At 34.9% G+C, this 23490-nt stretch overlaps 1 protein-coding gene across 5 annotated transcripts in view; it reads left to right on the plus strand.

The window, feature by feature from the left end:
• The window catches only part of SENP6 (SUMO specific peptidase 6), a 105788-nt gene extending 90697 nt beyond the window's left edge, over window positions 1–15091 (plus strand). For 3 of the 5 annotated variants that reach the window (XM_061207343.1, XM_061207340.1, XM_061207342.1), the window contains 6 exons: window positions 1941–2371; window positions 7662–7765; window positions 9367–9455; window positions 11165–11233; window positions 11336–11486; window positions 14564–15090. In XM_061207343.1, coding sequence (XP_061063326.1) covers window positions 1941–2371; window positions 7662–7765; window positions 9367–9455; window positions 11165–11233; window positions 11336–11486; window positions 14564–14773 — 1054 coding nt within the window. In that variant the 3' untranslated portion in view covers window positions 14774–15090. Of the gene's footprint in view, window positions 1–1940; window positions 2372–7661; window positions 7766–9366; window positions 9456–11164; window positions 11234–11335; window positions 11487–14563 lie in introns of all 5 variants that reach the window. The other 2 variants (XM_061207344.1, XM_061207341.1) reach the window with 2 other exon arrangements.
• The last annotated feature ends 8399 nt before the right edge of the window (window positions 15092–23490 follow it).

Below are 23490 nucleotides of genomic sequence, written 5' to 3' on the forward strand. Positions count from 1 at the left end.
ACACACAATTTAGCAATAGAGGCATATTCCTCTTAGTCACAGCATCTGATGTTGGATGGAAGCTACGTTCAGTGCTTTAAGTCGTCTTGGTGAAAGGTAGAGGATGAACAAAGGTACAGAATTAGTAAAGTGTTCACCAAGAGAACTGTGCTGTTTGTAGGTGAAAGAATAGCTTCCAGATCATGAGGGGTTTTTTTTTAAGAGATAAAGCTAATTAGATTAGTTAGGCTGTTATGTATTTGTCATCTATTTTATTTTTAATTTTCTTTGTGGCGGTAATTTCTTTAAGCTAAAAGTTTATAAGCTATTTGTTAAAAATTGTAGTAATTGACAAGGAGTAGAAATTAGATGTTTGGATCTAATTCATCTTAAGATAAGCGAGATTGCCTGTTTTAGCCTCTTCTCCCACTGATGGCTTAAGGTCAAGGTAGCTGATATTAAAAGGGATCATAAAAGCAAAACCCTGGCTCTTAGAGGTTGAAAGTGACCTCAGATGTATCTGATTCAGCTTTCTCTTTTCAGCTAGGTGAAGGCAGATTTTTTTCCAAGTTTTTAGGTGAGGCAACAGAAAAACTATGGCTTATCCATATTGTCATAGCTGAAAAATGTTTAAAACTGTGATAGACGTAGGTTTCAGCTATAGGTTGAGAGTCACTGTATTATTACCATATTTAATCAATTTTCAAAACACATATTTTCACATTATAACCTTTATGAAGTTGAGATGTGACTTACAATCAACTGTGTCTTAGAATTGATGAAGTGAGGAAGATGGTGTGCTGTTCTTCTCCTAGCCTCGCCTGACCTAAGTCCTTGGGATCCTGAAGGTTAATAATTAAGAAGAGGAGAGAGGCATTCCTCCATCTGGCCTTTTCAGTGCTGAGAATGAATCCAGCATCTGTGACCTTTTCTACTCATACTGTCTGATGAAGAGACAGACAGTGCTGTTTCTTAGTAGTACCTTGGGGGAATTTAATATTTTACAGAAACAGAATATGGAATAACTTTTGTCTATGTCAACATTCATTTTTCATTCAGCGAATATCTACTGAACACCCTACTCTATGACGTATATTGAGCTCAGCTAATAAATTATCTGACATCTATAGCCTGTTCATTGTATCTCAGCACATAACACTGTGCCTAGCAAACTGCAAACCCTTAATAAAATTAATTAGATTAATGAACATTAGCCACTTTTAGCTGTACAGCATCTTACTCATGGCTTATATCCTACTACTGGGAACTGTGTTACCTGAATTCAGCTCTATCATGAGTACCCACTTGATAGCTGGAATTCTACTAATACTTGGAATTCTGTGATGATGATTAGATGTATTATTTCAATTTAGTGTATTTTATTTTAGTATAGCATGAGACAAGAATTATTTAATGTTTTCAACATTAAGAAGTTGCTACCTCATTAATAAGAAAAACACAGACATAAAATTTTTTAAAAGCTATTACTTACAATATTTAGAAAATGTTCAAAATTGTAAAGTCTAATTAGACTTCTGAAGACATTTTAATCTTGAGGCTAGATAGTATTTTTCCTTGGCATAAATAGGGCAAAGGAAAGGTAAATGGGAATGATGAATTGCAGTGATGTAATTTACATTTTGTTAAATTGCCTGGAAAACAATGAATTTTTCATTCCAAAAGCAAGAAAATGTTCAAAGGATTGTTTGCAAAAGTGAATGCAGGCTATGTAATTCTGACAAAAATTATGTTATTACAAAAATTATGTGATTTTTGAATAGACATTGTATTCTGTTAATGAATCAATGATCCTATAAACAAGTGGATTAATTTAAGAATTGAAAAAATTGGGCATTCTTAATTTGTTTATAAAACCTTTAGAAAAAAGATTTTAATATTTATTGCCAAATATAATAAATTTTTCTAATAATATATTCAGTAGTTTCATTTGTTTTTTACAGTGCACACTGGTTTTTGGCTGTTGTTTGTTTCCCTGGTTTGGAAAAACCAAAGTATGAACCTAATCCTCATTACCATGAAAATACAGTCACGCAAAAATGTTCAACTGTAGAGGACAGTTGTATTTCTTCTCCTTCAGCCAGTGAAATGGACAGTTGTTCACAAAACTCTGCTGCCAAGCCTGTAATTAAGAAGATGCTAAACAGAAAGCATTGTGTAGCTGTAATTGATTCAAATAATGAACAGGAAGAAAGTGACCCTCGTTATCGGAGAAACATTAGCAGTGTGAAATGTAGTCTGAAAAAAATAAATCATACTGCAAGTGAAAATGAAGAATCGAATAAAGGAGAATCTGCATGCCAGAAAGTTGTTGATAGGACTAAAAGTGAGAATGGCCTACAGAATGAATATTTAAGTTCTATGCACCATACAGGTATGTTTCTAAATGTTTTAAAAAATCAAAGAATTAGAATAAGTTGGAATTTTTAGAAATAGGATTAAGATTTCAGGGCACACTTTTTTTTTTTAAGTCAGGTTTATTGAGGTATAATTTACTCACAGTAACGTTCACTCACAAGTGTAGCTCAGTGAGCTTTGGTAAACGTATAGCCATGTAGCCACTACAACAGTCAAGATTTAGGACCTCTCCATTACTCAAAAAAATTCCCTTCTGCCCCCTTTGTAGTGAGTCTCCTCCCCTCACCCTTGCAGAGAATGACGTTTTAAAATTATAGTACAAGGTCTACATTTTCCGTGTATAGGAACTTGGGCTTATTTTTATTCAGTAGGAAATTCTTCAGCATAAACAGTAGTTGCACAGTTTTAGATCTGTAAGGCAGATTAGTTCCATCTTCTCAGTTTACAGATGGGCAATTGAGATCAAGGGGCAAGAGGCAGAAATTAAAGCTTTCTCCTCCAAATAGTTGTTGACATTCAAATTAAAGGTTAGTTTCTGTTCCTCACTCTCCTTCATGATTTTCAGTGGGAGAAAGGGCACTGGTCCAACCTCTGCTTTTTTATTTCCCTTCACTTCTAATAAATTGTTTTATTCCTTGAATCAGGTCCGTATTTCTAGCACTTGTTATAGAAATTCTAAGGTTTCTCTTCAAATACTTAAATTATATATCAAGTCAACTGCATAATTTCCACTTCAACCCCAAAGTCTACTTCATAAACCCATAATATGCTATGTATATAGGATAGCAAACTTACTAAACTATGAGTAGATCTAATACATTTTCTTGGGAGGAAAAAACTCAGTATAAGGCATAGAAGAAATTATGTGAACTCAGTAAGAAAGTTGAGTTCAACTTTCAAAAGTTGAACTCAAAAGTTCAAGAAAAAGTTGTGAATGCTCAACATACTCTGTCAAAAGTTGTGAATGCTCAGCATACTCTGTACTTCTACCAGCCTGTATTATTTTAGGAAGTCAGAAAGGTGTTGCTGCACTCTTACAAAAATATTTTTTGTTTGACATACTCAGCTGCATAAAGCTGACATTAGCCATATGAATGTTGGTCTTTGTGCCCTTTAGGGGGTATAAGATAAGCGGCAGAAGGGGGAAATTTAGCAGATAAAGCAAAAAAGTATATCAAAAGCCAAGCAGATAAATACAGTTGACCCTTGAACAACATGGGGTTTAGGGTTGCTGACCCTCTGACAAACAAAAATCCACCTCTAACTTTATAGTCAGCCATTCGTGTCATACCACAGTTTCACATCCACAGATTTCGCATCCCTGGATTCAACCAACCTCAGATTGTGTAGTACTGTACCACGTATTTATTGAAAAAAAATCCATGTGTGGGTGGGCCAGTGCAGTTTAAACCTGTGTTGTTCAAGGGTCAACTGTGCTTCCTTTTCTAGCTGACTTTCCAGTCTGTTTCAGCAGGCAGGAAATGGAATGAAGATTAGGCGAAGTAGGTAATCACCAAGTTCTGACTGTAATTTTTTTCAGTTTTAGTATTTTAATACTTGAATAGAAAAAAAAAAAAAAGAGGCAGTGAATAGCCATGTTAGAGATTAATTACCATTTTGCTAAACAGAAAGCATTGTGTAGGTGGGCACTCTGAAGATTAAGCCTTCAAGGCAGTGTGCACTGTTTCTCATTGCCTTTAAAACAAAGTCCTGGAGGTGGGATAAATTGGGATTGACACATACACACTACTATATATAAAATAGATAACTAATAAGGACCTACTGTACAGCACAGGGAACTCTACACAATACTCTGTGATGGCCTATATGGGAAAAGAATCTAATAAAGAGTGGATATATGTATTTATGTAACAGATTCACTTTGCTGTAAACCTGAAACTAACACAACATTATAAATCAATTATACCCCATTAAAAATAAAAATAAAATAAGAAAACAACAAAGTCCTGCCAATTAGTACACGAGAAGATGCTGGACATCATTAGTCAAGAAGGAAATGTAAGTCAAAACCACAAAGAGATGCCTCTTCATAGCCACGACAGCACGGCTAGAATCAGAAAGTCAGATACTAACGGGTGTTGGTGAGGATGTGCAGAAATTGAGACCTTCATATATCGTTAGTGGGAATGTAAAATGGTACAGCTTGCTTTGGGAGACAGTGTGACAGTTCCTCAAAACATTAAACATAGAGTTATCATGTGATCCAGCAGTTCCACACCTAGATAATTACCCAAGAGAAATAAATACATATGTCCGCACAAAAACTTGGGCATGAACATTTATAGCAGCATTATTCATAATAGCCAAATGGTAGCCACAATCCAGATGTTCATCAGCTGACAAATGGATAATCAAAACGTGATACATCCGTTCAATGGAATATTATTAGGCCATAAAAAGAAATGAAGGAGTGATACATGCTACAACACAGATGAAACTTGAAAGCATGCTAAGTTAAAGTAGTCATAGAAGACCTCATATTATGTGATTCCATTTGTATGAAATCTCCCAGGAAAATCTGTAGAGTGGGTTAATGGCTGCTTAGGGCTGGTTGGGGGTATGGGACAGGAATATGGGGAGAAGGGAGTGATAGCTAAAGTGTACAGAGGTTTTTTGTTTGTTTGTTTTTTGTGGGTTTTTTTGAGATTTAAAACATTTTGAAAATGTTTTAAAGTTGACTCCAGGGATGGTTGCACATAGTATTTGTAAATATACCAAAAACCACTTACATGTACACTTTAAATGGGTGAATTGTATGGTATGTGAATTACATCTCCACAGAACATTTTTTAAGTTCCTTTTTGATCAATAATTTCATGCAGTTTAATGTGAATTCAAGTTAAAAAAACAAATTAAAGTGCATGTCTTAGAGCAATGGGACAAAGCCTTAGGACTTCCTTCATATCCACAAACCCCAGAAATTCCTGGTGGCTCTCTCTACAAGTTAATGTTCTAGTTGAGAAGTAACCAGTTAAATTTGAGTAAATACACCCATAAATCCTAATGGAGACCAAAGTAAAGAATATCTGTTTTATGTAGTTTGCCCTTTTATAATATCTGTTTATTCTTCTTTTAAAAATTATAGTTTGTGCATTTGTTTTGTTTTGTTTTTAGTATGTGTGTAACTGTATCGACTATATCTTCCTTAAAGGAAATTAATTTACCTTTATTGTGTGTGATACACTGGTATTTTTCTATTCTTTTTTAATGCTTATCTTAGTCCAATGACCATAGTGTCCCACAGTTTGAAAAATGGTTCTCTAGAATGGGTCTGTATTTTTCAGGAACGAGCTCTCATATCTTTCATCAGATGTTCCCAAGGCATCACTCACCCAAAAGTACGTTGAATGAGAGTGCTCTCCAGAGGAGCCTTCACTTCCTTGGAGAGGATGGCTAAGCCGTCTATCCTAGATAAAATGATGACGTATCAGAAATGAGGATAAGGAGAGCTTGTAAAAATTTTTGTGATTATGATTAATATCTTAGTGATCTATTTCTATTTGGTCTGGGAGTATCGTTGACAGGACTTAAATAAAGCATTTAACATAATTTTAACCGTTGGACACGTACAGTCACAAGTGTTGACTGATGTCGGTTGACATGCTGCAGTAAATAAGTGGAGTTGTATCTTGCCACGGGGATTAGGTTTTTAAGGTCAACTGTAGGAGAATAATGTCTGTTATCACTACTTTGATTTGGTGTTTTTTCAGTTGGGCACCGTTTGAAATAGTTGTCTTGCTCTGTACGGTACATGAAAAATGTGTATTTTTAAACTCTAGAATCACGCTTGGTTTGGCATCTTCAAGAGGTGATCTCACTATGTGAGAAAAGCTCAGGAACTGGGGCTGACTGGGGGAGCAGCTGATTGAGTTATTGCCTCTCAGTTTATATGAGGGCATTTGTTTGCTGAACGAAAGAGTGGAAGAAATTAACTACACTATTTAAATTACTTTTCTCCTTTTTTGCAGTGCACACGTATTTCATTTGTATAAGGTTCATGTTTACATGACACAATTTCTGTGTAATAGATAGGTATAGACAGGAGTACTTCGCTGCAAAAATAACTTGATTGTAGTGACTAGCTCTTAATTGCCTGAGGATTTGGACAAATTTTATTTAAATATAGGTATTTTTGCTTCAAGAAAGCATAAAAGTACAGATTTTTGAAAGAGATAAATTGAAAAGGTTATTCTTTGCATGCTTTATTATTTCAAATAGTATGTTTTTGATCACAACATTTAGACTTTTATGTATGTTAAATGTATTTTTTCAGGAGCACTTTTATCTTGCTGTTTTCCCATCCTATCTTGCTTATATTAGTATTCTTTTGCCCTTTTAATAACTTGTACCAAAATAAGTTAAATCCTGTTTAAAATACCTTGAAGTCATGCTTTTAAAAACTTGGAAAAGGTATGCTCTATAATAAACAATATTTGTATATTTGGCATCAGAGTTCCTGCTCAGTTTTCATTATTTTCTGGTAAATCTTCTGTTTCTTTAAGGAAATCATTGATTTTTAAGGATTTAGGTTCTTGAAACAGACCTTTAAAAGAATTCATTTCAGATATTTCTACGAGTCATTTATTTTCATACTACCAGCACCTATGTTGGCTTGTGTCATTTTATTTTGTTGAAAAGTCTATGAATATAACCAAACATGAAGGAAAAATATAGAGTTGAGGAACTCATCCATAACTACTATCCTAGCATGATTGTTTCCATTTTTGTATTTTTTAAAATTATTTGTGCAAAAGCAAGCCTGTTTTACTTTGTTTTAATCATGTTTTTTTAACTTGTATAATTTTCCATATTTTCACAATTTTAATTTCTCTAGTGTACACAGTATTTCATTTTATGTTCTACATTTGCTAACCATTCCTGTTATTGAACAATTGAGTTGTTTTCAAACTATGGTAGCTTCTGTTATTAAAGATACCTAGCATACCTAGCACAAAATCTTTATATATATATATATATATATATATATATATACACACACACACGTATTTAAATATACATAAATATTTAATAATATAATTGATACCTAGTGTTTAAAGTTTAATAAATTTTAGGGTCTGAGTAGTAGAAACAATTCTGTAGATGACATAATCCAAGTTTTTTATTTAAAAGTAACTTATTTTATACTTGTGATATTTACATGCCAAGACAGATTTTGTATTCGTAATTACTTTGTAATTAATTACTAGCATTAATTTTAACACCATGTACTATAAGTTATGTGCGTGTTCTTTTTAAAAATTATGTAATGTTTCTTATTGATACAGATGGCTTAAGCAAAATCAGACTAAACTACAGTGATGAATCAGCTGAAGGTAGTAAAATGCTTGAAGATGAACTCATCGACTTCTCAGAAGATCAGGATAACCAGGTGAAACTTAACGCTTGGCAAAAAGTTCTAGTATTTTATATAATTAAAAGTTTTTCTTTAGATTTTTATAGGCGATTCCTTCAAACGGTTAACTCGTGCCTTCTGGATTTGGATCTCATCTCACAACACAGATTTGGTTTTCAGTTCAGAAGTTGCCGGGATAGTTGTATGAACGTTGTTTCATTTTTTGTTTTGGGGTTTTTGTTTGTTTGTTTAGTTTGCAATTGAGGACTAAACTAATATCACCCACCGTGGAAAGTTTCCATGTAAAATGGATCCCGCCGTGACCCAGCGACCGCCCACCACCCCTACCGCACCCCTTTCTGTAGCTCTTTTAAAGCGTTTGTGCGCCGTGCTTAACCTTCGGTCTTACTTAACACTCAGGAGGCAAGGGTTCACATTTTCGATTATGTGGTGTGTGGTGCACGAACGCAGCAGAATTACCCTATTTTTGCCACCTGTCTAATAATTTTTTCTTTCATCTAATCTGCTGTATATGCATCATGGCAGGAGCAGATCATATTTAGTTAAAATTAACATAGGTCGATTCTCATATTTCCTTAGAGTCTCGTTTGCCCTAATAAGCTTTATTAACACCAAGAATAAAGTATATTTTCGAAAATATTTTATAACTTCAGTTAAACAGGCATTTTCTACTGAGAGAAAAGCTTATTCCATTTCCTTAACTCTGACTCTTCCTTAGTTGTTAAGACAAACTTTGAGTTTATCTAGTAGTAAAGATAACTTTGTACTGCACCATTTTTCCTTTTTGCTCAATCCTCTTGTGAACAAAAAACATTTTTGTGATGTCCCTTGGTCTACAGTGTGTGGCTGTGAAATACAGTTTTTCTTTCTAATATATACAGACACATATCTGGATTACATTCAAGGTTTATAATGAGCACTTCATATGCTCCTTTTTGGTCATAGCAGTTACGTGAACTAGTTAATCTAACCGTGTATTACTACTAATACTATTCCTACTGTTGACTGTTTCATTCAAAAGGTTGCCAGAAGCTTTCCCACAGGACAAAAAAAGCTTTGTTTGTTTTACATTCAAGATAATCGGTAGAATAAGACACACTATCATAAAGCTGTCTTCTCTCAAGTGAAGTGGGTAAAGGGTTTTGTCAAGTAAAACAGTGTTTCCAAAAACCCTTTAAATGTTTCTGATATGAAAACAGTTTTTGTGTGAAAGGATGATAAATATAAGTCATTCATGTCCTATTGTGAAAACAGTGGTTTTAGCCAACAAATTAAATTTTTGTAAAAATACCTAAAATCAGAGCCATAATGTTTGACTAGAGAAGAATCAGTCATGATATACTTAGTCTTTAAAAATTTAGATTGAGTAAATAGATGTAACAGGTTTTCTTAGACCTCTGATTGATGGTTTCTTTCATTAAGATGCCTGTGTTGTAGTGTTACATCGTTAGAATGGAGTGACATACCACATTTTCTAATGTCTGATCACCTAAATAGAAAAAATATTTTTTACGTATTTGCTACAAGGATTTTTATCCTCAATAGTGCTATTTTGTTACGTTATTAGTCATTTAGATTGTATATTTTCAATACTAACAGTAGGCTCTCTTTTATAGGATGACAGCAGTGATGATGGATTCCTTGCCGATGACAACTGCAATTCTGAAATAGGACAGTGGCATTTAAAGCCTACTGTCTGTAAACAGTAAGCATTAACCATACATTTTGCAAACTACATGATAGTTTTTTTTTAAACTGTTACTCTTTTTTTTTTTAATTTATTTTATTTACTTATTTTTGGCTGCATTGGGTCTTCGTTGCTGTGTGCGTGCTTTCTTTAGTTGCGGCGAGTGGGAGCTACGTTTCGTTGCGGTTCGCAGGCTTCTCCTTGCAGTGGCTTCTCTTGTTGCGGAGCACGGGCTCTAGACGTGTGGGCTCAGTAGTTGTGGCGCACATGCTTAGTTGCTCCGTGGCATGTGGGATCTTCCCAGACCAGGGCTTGAACCCATGTCCCCTGCATTGGCAGGCGGATTCTTAAACCACCGGGCCACCAGGGAAGACCCTACATGATAATTTTTATTCACGTACCCTCTTAGAATAAAACATTAACCATACTGTTTTAATTAAAGCAGGTATTTAAGCAAAAATCACAGAAGCTTTCAGAGTCAGTGAGGAAAATTAGGTCCTGCCCAATGTCCAGGGATTGAGTTGGGGAGAATGGAAATCATTTCAGTTCTCCATTTGCCCATTTTCCATGTCTGTGCGTGTGCATAGAAAACCACTACGCCTTTTGGATATATAGTGATTTGGAGCAGGAAAGGACAAAGAATGTCATTCAAATTCACATCAGTAACATGGGAATTGGAGTTTACACTGGTTCCATAGCTACTGTGTGAAGGCTGTGGAGTGACTTAAGGCGGTCCTAAGGGACATGTTCCAGGTGGGAAACCCAGGGAATTCCTTGGCAGTCCAGTGGTTAGGATTCTACGCTCTCACTGCTGAGGGCGTGGGTTCAATCCCTGGTTGGGGAACTAAGATCCCACAAACCGTGGTGCAGCAAAAAAAAACCAAAAAAAAAAAAACCAAAAAAACAAATGGGAACCCCAAATTGAGAGTGAGTCTGTTTTGGTTCTCAGAAGTACATGTTCTGAGATCTTGCCAGGGTCTGCAGACTTCTTAGGCGATGAAGTAGTACCTATTTCTAGACTTCATCTCTTCTGACTTTTTGTAGGAAATCTTGTCTGAAACTCCATTAATAGCATTTGAAAAGCAAACTTCATTTATAAAGGAAAACATAGAGACCTAGAGCAGTTGAAAGATTTTTTCCAAATCCCATAAAATGTTAGCCAGGAAGAACCTAGATCTTTAATCATTTCAGGACTCTTTGCACTACATTAGACTTCCTCACTTACTTGGGTTTAACAACAAAATTTTAAACGTTGAGTATTATTTATACTGAGTGTTCTGAAGTGGAACCTCGCCCAAAACACTGGATTCTAAACTAATTCTTTTATGTGAAGATTACCTGATTTTTTAATCTAAAATAGATTTTAGTTAAAAATGGGATTATTTTTCTTCTACTTTTGCATGGTCTCACTTTTGGTAATTTGGAATATGGAGATGTTCAATTTTTCAGAATTGTTTTGACTTTCTACTAAATTTTGAAGTATTTTTAGGAACTTTGGTGAACTATATTCATAATTTAGATATGTTTAAATTATTACTCTATAATTCAGTATTTAATATAACCATGGATAGTTAAGTATTATTACGGTGTTATCCCCCCCCCCAAGCAAGTTTTACTGAGTCATACAAAGCGAATTTTTAAGGTTTGAAATTTTATTGTTAACGTACATCTTTTTATGCCTTTTAAATATTACAAAGTATTAATATTTGGTCATTTCTACCCTACAGACCTTGTATCCTACTGATGGACTCACTCAGAGGCCCTTCTCGGTCAAACGTTGTAAAAATTCTAAGAGAGTAAGTTCAAAACTCTACCTGTACTTTGTATTCTGGTGGGAATGAGGAACTATGTATATTTATATGTATGTATATATTCTTACTATATACACATCATTGCAGGTATTTAGAGGTGGAATGGGAAGTAAGAAAAGGAAGCAAACGAAGTTTTTCCAAAGATGTTATGAAAGGCTCTAATCCAAAAGTACCCCAGCAAAACAACTTCAGTGATTGTGGTGTATACGTATTGCAGTATGTAGAGAGCTTTTTTGAGGTGAGTTTCAGTTTGTTGGATCTGATTTAATAAATAATAAAATGGTGTGTTTGATCTCATGTTAGTGTAAAAAACACAATAAGCAAATACTTTGAAGAGATTGAAAACTGTTGTTTCAAAAATTATTCCAAGGAGCAAAAACTCTTAAATTGGAGAATTTTTAAGGCATAAAATAAAAAAGACTGTACTCCATCAAATCCAAGGCTTGTTGGCCTCATCACTCATCACTCGTCAGTTCCCCTCCACCGGCTCTTTCTGCCTTAAGAAACCTCTCCCATGATTTGGGCTATATCTTTTACCTTCTTTTCTCCCCTTCACAGATGTATTTCTGGACAAGTGTTTATATTCATTGCCTTCATTTCCACGAATCCTATTTGCTTCTCAAAGCTCTATAATCCGGCTTGACCCTCACCCTTACATTGAAATTGTTCCTGACCTCACAGCACCATTGGACACTGTTTTATTCCTTCCACATAGCACGCTCTTCCTTTGACTTCAGAGGTACAATACCATGCACACCTCTCTTGGATATTCTTTTTTTTTTTTAAACATCTTTATTGGAGTATAATTGCTTTACAATGGTGTGTTAGTTTCTGCTTTATAACAAGGTGAATCAGCTATACATATATATATATATCCCCATATCTCCTCCCTCTTGCATTTCCCTCCCACCCTCCCTATCCCACCCCTCTAGGTGGTCACAAAGCACCGAGCTTCTCTCCCTGTGCTATGCGGCTGCTTCCCACCAGCTATCTGTTTTACATTTGGTAGTGTATATATGTCCATGCCACTCTCTCACTTCGTGCCAGCTTACCCTTCCCCCTCCCCGTGTCCTCAAGTCCACTCTCTGCATCTACGTCTTTATTCCTGTTCTGCCCCTAGGTTCTTCAGAACCTTTTTTTTTTTTTTTAGACTCCGTGTATATGTGTTAGCATGCGGTATTTGTTTTTCTCTTTTCTGACTTACTTCACTCTATATGACAGACGCTAGGTCCATCCACCTCACTACAAATAACTAAATTTCATTTCTTTTTATGGCTGAGAAATATTCCATTGTATATATGTGCCACATCTTCTTTATCCATTCATCTGTCGATGGACCCTTAGGTTGCTTCCATGTCCTGGCTCTTGTAAATAGAGCTGCAGTGAACATTGTGGTACATGCCTCTTTTTGAATTATGGTTTTCTCAGGGTATATGCCCAGCAATGAGATTGCTGGGTCGTATGGTAGTTCTATTTTTAGTTTTTTAAGGAACCTCCGTACTGTTCTCCATAGTGGCTGTATCAATTTACATTCCCACCAACAGTGCCAGAGGGTTCCCTTTTCTCCACATCCTCTCCAGCATTTATTGTTTGTAGATTTTTTGATGATGGCCATTCTGACTGGTGTGAGGTGATACCTCATTGTGGTTTTGATTTGCATTTCTCTAATGATTAGTGATGTTGAGCGTGTCCTTTCATGTGTTTGTTGGCAATCTGTGTATCTTCTTTGGAGAAATGTCTATTTAGGTCTTCTGCCCATTTTTGGATTGGGTTTGTTGTTTTGATGTTGAGCTGCATGAGCTGCTTGTAAATTTTGGAGATTAATCCTTTGTCAGTTGCTTCATTTGCAAATATTTTCTCCCCTTCTGAGCTCTTTTCGTCTTGTTTATGGTTTCCTTTGCTGTGCAAAAGCTTTTAAGCCCATTTGTTTATTTGTGTTTTTATTTCCCTTTCTCTAGGAGGTGGGTCAAAAAGGATCTTGCTGTGATTTATGTCATAGAGTGTTCTGCCTGTGTTTTCCTCTAAGAGTTTTATAGTGCCTGGCCTTATTACATTTAGGTCTTTAATCCATTTTGAGTTTATTTTTGTGTATGGTGTTAGGGAGTGTTCTAATTTCATTCTTTTACATGTAGCTGTCCAGTTTTCCCAGCACCACTTATTGAAGAGGCTGTCTTTTCTCCATTGTGTATTTTTGCCTCCTTTATCAAAAATAAGGTGACCATATGTGTGGGCTCTCTTGGATATTCTTTACAGTTATCTTGACTTCTTCCTCTTCTTCATCCACCACCCATGGTGCCATAAGCCCTGTGAATTCTGTCACTTAGTGTCACTTACGTTCAGTTATTTACCCCTGCTACCACTTTCTAAGTCCATTTCATTAACATCACTATTCCAAACTGCTGCACCAACCTCTGACGTGGCCTCTTGCCTTGTATTTTTCCCAAAACCCAAATCTAATTGTGTTGCTGTTCTGCTTTAAATCTTATAATGGCTTCCTGTTGCTCTTGAGTTAAAGACCAGAATCCTTCACGTGGCCTGCATCATCCAACTCCTGTCCAAGCTTCTAGCCTCATTTCTACCATTCTCACTCCAGCATTCTACACACCAGCCCCCTGGATGTCATTCAGCCTCTCGTGTTGTGTCATATTGTCTCTTGCCTCCAGGCGTTGGTACATATTTCCTTACCTGGAATACTCTTCCCTGTTGCTTCCATCATTCCTCATTTGGCTAACTCCTACTCATTCTTCAGGTCTTAGCGTAAACATCACTTCTTGAAATTGTGCTAAGCCCTTAGGTATGTATTCCCATAGGACTCTCTGTTTCTCCTGCCTTAATACTTGTCATATTCATTGTTTTAATTGTTGAGTTATCTGTCTGTCTCGACTGGGGTTAGCAATCACTCTCATAAGGCACCAGGTAGTCAGGTAGTAAATATTTTAGGCTCTGTGGCCGTATGGTCTCTACACTCGGTTCTGCTATTGCGGCATGAAAGAAAGCATCCACAGGCAGCATGTAGATGAGTTACTGTGGGTGTGTTCCAATACGGCTTTATTTACAAAAACAGGCAATAGGCAGAATGTGGCCCACTAGCTGTAATTTGCTGACCCCTGATCTAGACTCGAAGATCTGTAGGCAGAAACTGTGTGTCTTACATCTCCAGTGCCCCGCACAGTGCCTGCATAGAATAGATAATGAGTAAGTACTGATGACATGTTACTGATTTTTTTCATTTCTTCTGTGGAATGCTTTTGTGATCGAAACCCAGATAATTTTTATTATAGTTTTCTAAGGTGCATTTAATGTTTTTATTTTCAGAATCCAATTCTCAATTTTGAATTACCTATGAATTTGGAAAACTGGTTTCCTCCCCCAAGAATGAAAAGAAAAAGAGAAGAAATCCGAAACATAATTCTCAAGTTGCGGGAAGATCAGAGCAAGGAAAAAAAGAGGCGTAAGGACGCTTATTCAACAGCAACATCTTTAGGCGAAGGAGCCGAACAATATGTCAGTAGCATCTCAGATTGACCATTTTTGATGCTTGACAGTATTGCCTTCAGAAACTGAGTGACTTTCAAGGATATAGACAGTAAAGAACTGAAGTGCTCATTACGCAGAGTGATTCGGAAATGTTAATGCTTGTATAAATGTCATATAATTAATTTCCAGCGGAGGATGTATTAAGTAAAAGTCTGTAAATATGTTAATGAGGCCAATTTTTCCAGCATTTATAATTATTTTTTTCACTTGTTAGGAATCTTTTGTTATGTATTTTCTGTTAATAGTACTTAAAACTGTAACTTCTAAAAATAAAATAAAAAAATATTTATAGGAGGAGATGATTAAGTTGATATTCTTTAGTAAGATTGTATTAAATTCTTCAGTGGGTGTGTATCTATGATAATCTTTTGACCTTTGCATTTGTTTTAAAATAACTTGAAATGTGAAAATAAGATTAAATCAAAGCCATTTTGAACATGAAAGACATCCTCATATGTTGGTATAGCAGGAAGAAGTAACAGCTTTTAATTCAGACACTCCCCTGTGTTTAGAGAACTTGGCCCCAAAAGTGTAATAAATATTTATAATTTTACTCAAACATTTAAGAAGAAGCAGTATTTAGAGCAAATCAAAGAAAAGTAACTTTGAATTATGCTACTAAATAACAACTATCCTTTATCATACATCATTGTCAAGTGCATTTCTGAAGCTGTCAAAGACTCAGGTTAAAACTATTTTGGTAAGTACAACTTGAATTTCAAATATCCCATGTTACCTTTCTATATTATAGCTTAAAGTATCTACGATCTGTGATATAGTTAATTGATAAACATTTTTAACCTGTGAACACAGGAGTTTAAATAGGAATTTACTATTTTTTGTAATGACTTTTGCTATTTTACCATTGCTCATTTTGTTCTTGTTATTTTGATAAACAGAGTATCAGACTTTTTGCACCTGAGTTTTTTAGTGTAAATTATTTTTACATGTAAAAGTGCTGTCTTTAATCAGTTGCATAATGCAGAAAAAATCTCCTATATTGAATTCCCCTTTAAAAATACTAAAATGTGATGGTTTTGATGACAGATTTACAACTCATGTAGGAATCTTGCATATATCTGCTGAAACTGTTACTTTCAAATGAAATGTTATACAGTTCTTTCGAATTAACTTTGAGACGTGAAATTATATATTTTAAAGGTCATTTTTTTGTTAAATAATTTAAAGAGCACATATGAAAAACATAGTTGAGAATAAAAGGAAGACCGTTTTTCATCAGCAATTACTTTATTTTTAATCTGGCCATTTCTGGCATTGCAACCAACATTTTAGGCTACTTACTTGGATTTAATAAAGTCCATGGATGTGTTTGGGGCGGATTGTGGGTACTGTTAACAACAACCAAAAAATACGTATATATTTATATTTAGACACACTCATTAAGGGAAACATTAAAATGTAAGCTTAAGGAACATCACCATTAGTGGTATTGATTATGGATTTGTTACTTTGAACTATCTTAACATTTTTATTTATGATTACATTATTTCTTTTTAAGGAATACCCTAGAGCTCTTAACTCAGATATGAAAAGAGTTTAATTTTATTATTTACTGAATATGGACCAAAAAATGGAAGTTTTTAAAAATCTGATAGCAGTAAGCAAAAATGGCATATTTAATTTTTTTTTACCGTCCTGTATTTTGTCAGAATTTGAAGGTACTGAAAGAACTATTCTGAAATGCTTGGTTTTGTTTCAATTTCTAATGGTTACATTTTGCACTTTTAATTTTTGAAAAGATAAAAAGATAACCTGTTCCTTGGGCCAATTCAGTCAATCACGTTTTGACACATGAAAAATTCTATTTTTTAAAAGTTATGCTAATGGCTTTGCTGTGGAGATAAATCTTTGGAGACTTCCAGGTTGAGCTCCAAAATTAGACTTGAGACTCTTTCTTCGGTGTTTATGCACATTTACTTGTTAATTGTGTACTCTGGTACTTCTATATGTAGTTTAAAGTGGGTATCAACCTTTTAAAATGTATTATTAGTACTTAGAAGTTGTGAAACAGGATTAAAGCTTAGAGGTTTGTTACTAGATGCTGCAACTGCATGACGAGTATCTGGTGTCTTAACTAATTAGATAGGTCTGTTGTATTTGTTTTCTTGTTGGATAGAATAACAGTTAATCATTTTTAGAAGAGTTTTAGATTACTTGCCATAAAATTTGTATGTGTCTTAGCTCTTGGTAGTTCAGGAGCAAAGGTGGCATTTAACTAGTCCTTTTCCTTTGATGTTGCTAAGACAGCTGAAAACTTAATGGTATTATTTCAGATTCACATAAACCTAAATAAGTTAAGCATAGTAACCTGTGCTTAAACTATTAGTCAGCTAAATGTAGGAGGTCTTATTTGAAAGGATAAAAGAATTATCTAAATTATATCTTGTTTTAAGTCACCAAAATGAATTCTGTATTTTTTTCTTTAAAAAACTATGATCTCTGAAAACTGTAAGATACAAAAAGAAAAACAGTTTTAATTTCCCAGAGATTAAAAATTATACTTAAAGTCTCAGAAAATTCACTGAAGAGGAATAATAAAGAATGTATTTTAATATATATGATCAAGAGTTGGTGGAAAAAAGCTACTGGGATATAGTGACAGAAAGGATAATTTAGTTAGAAGAAACAGAATCTGTAAGAGATGAGGTAGTGTAGTGCTGTATATCTAGAAGAGGTACAGACAGTGAGGTGGCTGTGTAGTAGATTGCTCTGAGGACAAAAGGAGAAGGGAGAGATTATTTGGGGGAGGATACTACAGCCTGTCTAGCCAGGGGACTATCAATGGATAGTTGAAGGCAACCAATAAGGCAACCGAACTCACAGAGGCCAACACCAGGCCCCTATTAGGAAATGTAATCTAAAGAATGTCCTAAAATATTCCAGCAAGACTTTCTGGTACATTTGTTGTTTCCCTACTCCCGAGAAGAAGAAAAAAAGTTAAGAGAACTGCTCTTTGAAACTTAAATTTAACCACAGAGGAAGTATTGGTTGATCAAGTGGAAGAAATGTGTACCTTGGGGGGGAAATAGACCTCCCATCTTAATTCTGATAAGCCAGATCGAGGAATAATGGTAGAGAGCCCTAAACTGCTATTCAGGAAATCAGAGTGCAGTGTACTCAGAGAAAAATACCACAGACCCATGGCCTGAAACAGAATGAAAAAAAGCGAAAAAGCTTGGAGGTCTTCACTGTCTTTATCACAAATAGCAGGTAACGTTGTGCTTATTGTAAAAGATTACAGTGAGGAACATATTATCCAAAACAAGGATTTTCTAGAAATGTTTATCAGAATCACCTGGGGAGCTTTTCAGAATACGCATGCATACCTAGGGTCTTAACCCCAGTGGTGCCATGAATTTTCAAATAATTCCTCAAGTAATTCTATTATGCACCTCCCACTGATGTAAAAGGATCAATATATGTCCCTGACAGCTTTCAAGTTGCTGGTCCCAAAGGTAATGAGGCTTGTCTGCATTTTCTTCTCTCAAATGCTTTAAGATACCCCTTCACCCCCAACTCCCAAATTCTCATTAAGAACTTGATGGGTAAACTTAATAAATTGCTGTTACTAAGCCTTGCAGAATTATAAAGAAATTATTAAGGTACTCAAAGGTTAGAGACGGGCAGATACCTTGTTACTCAAAAGGCAAAAAGTAGATTCTGCAAATTGTAAGATAGAACATCAACTCTTGATGAGATTCTAAAATGGATTAATAAATGGATGATTTGTGAGCTCTTAACGGTCACCAGGAGTTATGGGATCACTATAACCAAGGTGGTTTTACATTTTCGCTAGGATTCTGAACCTGTCAATCTGTAGAATGCAGCCAGACTAGCAGTTCTCAAAGTATGTTTGCTAACTCTAGTTTTGAGAGATAGTTGTAAGTTCTGTGTCAAATAAGTTGGGGAAAATTTAGAACAAATTAAGCAGGTTGCTTGGAACTAATATGCAGAATGATTAAACAAGAGGAAAATACAGAACACAGTATCCTAAATACAGAATTTGGCCATATCCTTCTCCTCCTCTCCTGCACTGATTCTCTGAACTTCCTTATAAATACTAGCCATCGGAAGACAGAGTTAACTATTTGGGGTGTTTGTGAACTGAACTTTATGAGAAGGTGCTTTTGAAACTTATCTGAGGTCAGTTATTTTTTTACATTTTATTTTATTAATAGTTGGGTATATGATTTGGAAACTTGAAAATAAATGACTAGTGTCTTGGGGAAATGAAGTTTCATGAGAATCATTCTTTTATAATTACTGTAATGAAAAAATTACAAACCTAGTTCTTATATACAAGTGGATTCTTCTAGGAAGAAAACAGATTTGATGATACTAATATTTGTAAGGTAATCAAATGCCCTAAACTCATACACAAGTAGAAATTGTGTATAAATAGGAAAGTCAGCTGAAAGATTATCTAGAGGCTCTTCCTTCTGTTTATATCTGAACCACTTAACTGCTAGCTTAAACCTCCCCTGACTTCCACTCCGTCAGCCTTTACTTTAGAATTAAATTGAAACACACAAACTTAATACCTAGAAGCATTTTTTTCCTTCTGTGCAAAGAAGTACTCTTTATTAACTTAATATGCTTTCAATATGTTTAATCCCTCAAATAACTGAAAATTAGTTGTTTAAGCCTGTTATAAGACTTAACTACATTTATTATAATTAGCTTTGTACATATTGACAGCAGAGGATTTGATCCAAAACAAATTAGTTGAAAAGAAATTGATCCTTAAATATTGAATAGATGTTCTGAGTACCTACTTTGTACTAGGTATTAGGGATTTAAAACAGGGAGCCAAACATACCATCTTCTCCGCTCATGGAGCTTCCTTATAGTATAATGGAAAGACAACTGTTACAGCCTCACGAATTAATAATTTTAAATAAGTGCCATGCAGGAAAAGCATAAGTTGTATGAAGACAATATAGGCTAATCTAGGGAGGTTGGGGACATCTTCCCTAAAGATGTGACATTTGAACTATTGGTAGACATAAAGTCTGAGAGGGCAAAAGAAGAAGAGTGCTTGTAGACTGTGCCCTGAGGCCCTGAGGTAGGGAGATGTGTAACCTGTCCTAAATGGTAATGGCCTAATTTATTAACTGTGTACTATATGCCAAACACATTCTAAACTTCTTAAATGTATGAATTCATTTATTTACAATGACTTTATGAGATATGTACTCCCAATTTATAGAACTGAGGTCCAAAGAAATAGTTTCCCCAGCAAAGCTGGGCACCGTCTTACCCTATAAGCTAGGTCAACCTGGCTAGATAAAAGAAGATGAAAATTAATCAATGTCCATATTTTTTTTTAGAGATGCAATGTGGCTAAGTCTTGATTATCATGGAAACTGTATAGGGGTTTTTTTGAACTGTTATCTTTTAGTATGTTCAAATATTTTCATAATTTAAAATATAAAATTAAAGTAGGCCTGTGTAACTGGAGCTCAGAGTAAGATGGAAAGGTAGGCTGGGACCTGATCATGCAGAGCCTTGAAGCCATGTTCAAGATTTTGGTCATTATCCTAAAACGTTACCGAAGCATTTCAAACAGAGGAAGAACATGATGCACTATGAATGTTGAAAAGATCACGATGGCAGTAATGAAAGCATTAGAGGGGAGCAAGAATGAGTGCAAGCCTGTGCTATAAGGAACTGATGATGAATTGCCATAGCTAGGGTAAAGCGTACAGTTATATCTGTGATCACAGGAATGCCAAAATAATAAGACGTAATTTGCATATTTCATTTGAAGTGTCCTTCTTAGAAACAGGCAACAAAAACAGGAGGAAAGAGTGTTCCTTTGTCCCAGTCAGAGCTTTGCTTCTTTCTTTATGAACAAATGGTTATCAAAGATACTTAAATATAAATGAAACATACAGCTGAAAAATGAACAGAAGATGATTAACTGAAGATATCGTTGACAGAAAATTGATTTTAAAAAGAATTATTTATAAAGCATGTGAAACTACCAAAGAAAAAGCATTAAAAAATTTTAAACACCAAAGTGTTATATTTTAAAAATATAAACATAATAAAAACAAAGTATAAAATTAGCATAAAATATCAACATTCCATTGTCTTCACAGGAGAAATACTTTATCAACATAAAATTAAAACAATTATAGTAGGTCAATTGCCTGACATTTCCAAACACACTTCTTTGGGAAACTGCCCAAAGCACCTGTAACAGCTAGTTACGTTTTGTACCACTTGCTCTCTTATCCCAGTCTCACTTCGGTCACAGCTAATTGGATTTAGGGTCGACACCTGATCTCAAGGTTGTTTATTTGTAGTGATGTGACCTAGCAGATAAAAAACAAACAAAATAAAGCCAATCAAATCCGATCATTGGGAATTTATATTGTAAGTAAGAAAAAATTTGCAAATCGGAAGCACAGAGGAAAGTGTGTTAAAATGACAGTCTAATAAGTTACCTTATTTCTAAGGTGGACTTTTTTTTAGTCACATTTTGACCTCTAAATTAAGGCTATATCTTATTAAGAACGAGTTTGCATTGGAATCACCTGCAAGGGTTGATAAGACACATATTACTGGGCCCCATTCCCAATTCCTGATGCAGGATTGTCTTCAGCGGGGCCTGCAAATTTTCATTTCTAACAACGCAGGCAAGAGCACACCTTGAGAAGCCCTGATGTATTTCTTATTAGCATTTCCAGCCAGGTATGTGAAAACCTGATGCAGGTAAGACCAAGAGAGCACCAAGCATAAAGCATCCTAGGTTCAATGAAATACTGTATGAAATTATTTGATGATACCAGCTCAATAATACTTTATTTGTAATTACAATTAAACATGAATAACTGAGGCATGTGATCACACCACACATCTTAGCTTTTTTTTTTAAACTGTTATAGTCTAGATTTATCTTTCCTTTATAGCCTCGTTGAACAACTTTGTATGTATTTCTTCATATATTCTCCATATTCATATAATCTCTCTCTATAGTAATATATGTATAAAGATGTATTAATTGTTTTTCTTATAAAAACTGGGATAATATAAATGTTTTTAAGCATCTTTCTTTTGTCTTTCAGCAATATCTTGTGAAAATCAACCCAAGTCACCTGGTAGAATCAAGGTCAAAGTTAATTATATGATGGACCATAATTTAGCCATCACCTTACTCTAGGAGTCCTGATAGGCTTGGTTATGCTATAGTAACAGTTCCAAAATCTCAGTGGCTTACCCTCTCCAAAAGTTTTCTTTCTTTGGTTATGCTACATGTCCAAAAGAGGAGGGCAAGTGAGTTCTGTTCCCCAGTTACTCGGCTAGCCAGACTGATAAAGCTCTAGGTTGATACAAACTTCCACAGCCGCTACAGGGTAGGAAGGAAGCCTGGTGAGCGGCACATGGACCCAAAGCTTCCACCAAGAAGGGGCACATCACTTCCACTCACAGTGCCCTGGCTCAAACTAGCTAGGTGACACTCCTAGTTTCAATAGGAACAAAGTTCACTCTTACCATATTTCTAGAAAGGAATATTTTTAGCAGCTTATGTGACTACCACACTACTAATGGGCATTCCCTTTGTTTCCATGAGCATGCAACCATGAGCATGTAATATATTTCCCTGTTTTTATTTTTAATATACTGGTAGTTTTAGCTCTTTGGAATAGATTCCCAGGGATTGCTGGATCAAAGAGCCCAGGTATTTTTATAAATATTATCTACTTTATTTCCTAAAAGAATGTAAGAATTTATATTTCCTCCAGCAATTTATTAAAATACAATTTTTTCCTGCATCCCCAGCAGCAATAGGTATTATCGCTCGTTTTAATTTTGCAAGTCTTGTGCATATAGAGCTGCTTTCATTATTACTTTGATTTGCATTTCCCTGAGCTCTAGTTTCAATCTGAGCTTTTTTTTTTCATGACAGCTGTGCTTATCATTTGTCCTTTTTTCCATTGGATTAGTAGTTGTCTTTTTTTCTATTAATGTTTAAACCTTCTGCATGTTACATTGTCATCTGTGTTATAAGTGTATCTTTTCATAATCTATTATTTGTAGACCTTGTTTACACATTTTTCATATCAACATTTGTATGTATTTTCTGAGTTTTCAATCTTGGTTAAGAAGCTCCTTCTCAACTCATGATAGTACATACAGTTACATGTTTCTCGCAAGATTTTTTGAAAATTTAAGTAATGAAACTGTGGAACTTATTTCTGTGTATGGCAAAAGATATGAATGTTATATTCTTAAATTCATATTCTTCAAAATAGCCATTTGTGCCAACATCATTTATTAATCTTTTTTGGCATTAAAATGAATTTCCATCTTTGTCATATATTAAATTGCTATAACACTAATATTTATTTCTGAAATTTCAGTTTTTTTCTTTAAGTGGTCTCATTACTTCATTAATACCTAATAAAACAGTGAAAGCTGTACCCAAAGAAAGTTTATAGACTTAAACACTTTCATTATGAAACAAACAATGAAAAATAAGGGTATTAAAACATGTTAGAAATTAGGAACCGAACAATAAAATAACATTTTTTCAAAAAACTAAGGAAGAGGAAATCAAGGAAAATGAAAATTAATGAACTAGAACTTCCTCCATCACACTACTGTACCCTGGCACACGAACCTGGGTTTTTTGAAAAGATAATAAATTAGGTAAACTCTGAGCCTGATCAAGGTAA

Source organism: Eubalaena glacialis, chromosome 12 (genome assembly GCF_028564815.1).
Source record: "Eubalaena glacialis isolate mEubGla1 chromosome 12, mEubGla1.1.hap2.+ XY, whole genome shotgun sequence".
NCBI classification, from domain to species: Eukaryota; Metazoa; Chordata; class Mammalia; order Artiodactyla; family Balaenidae; genus Eubalaena; species Eubalaena glacialis.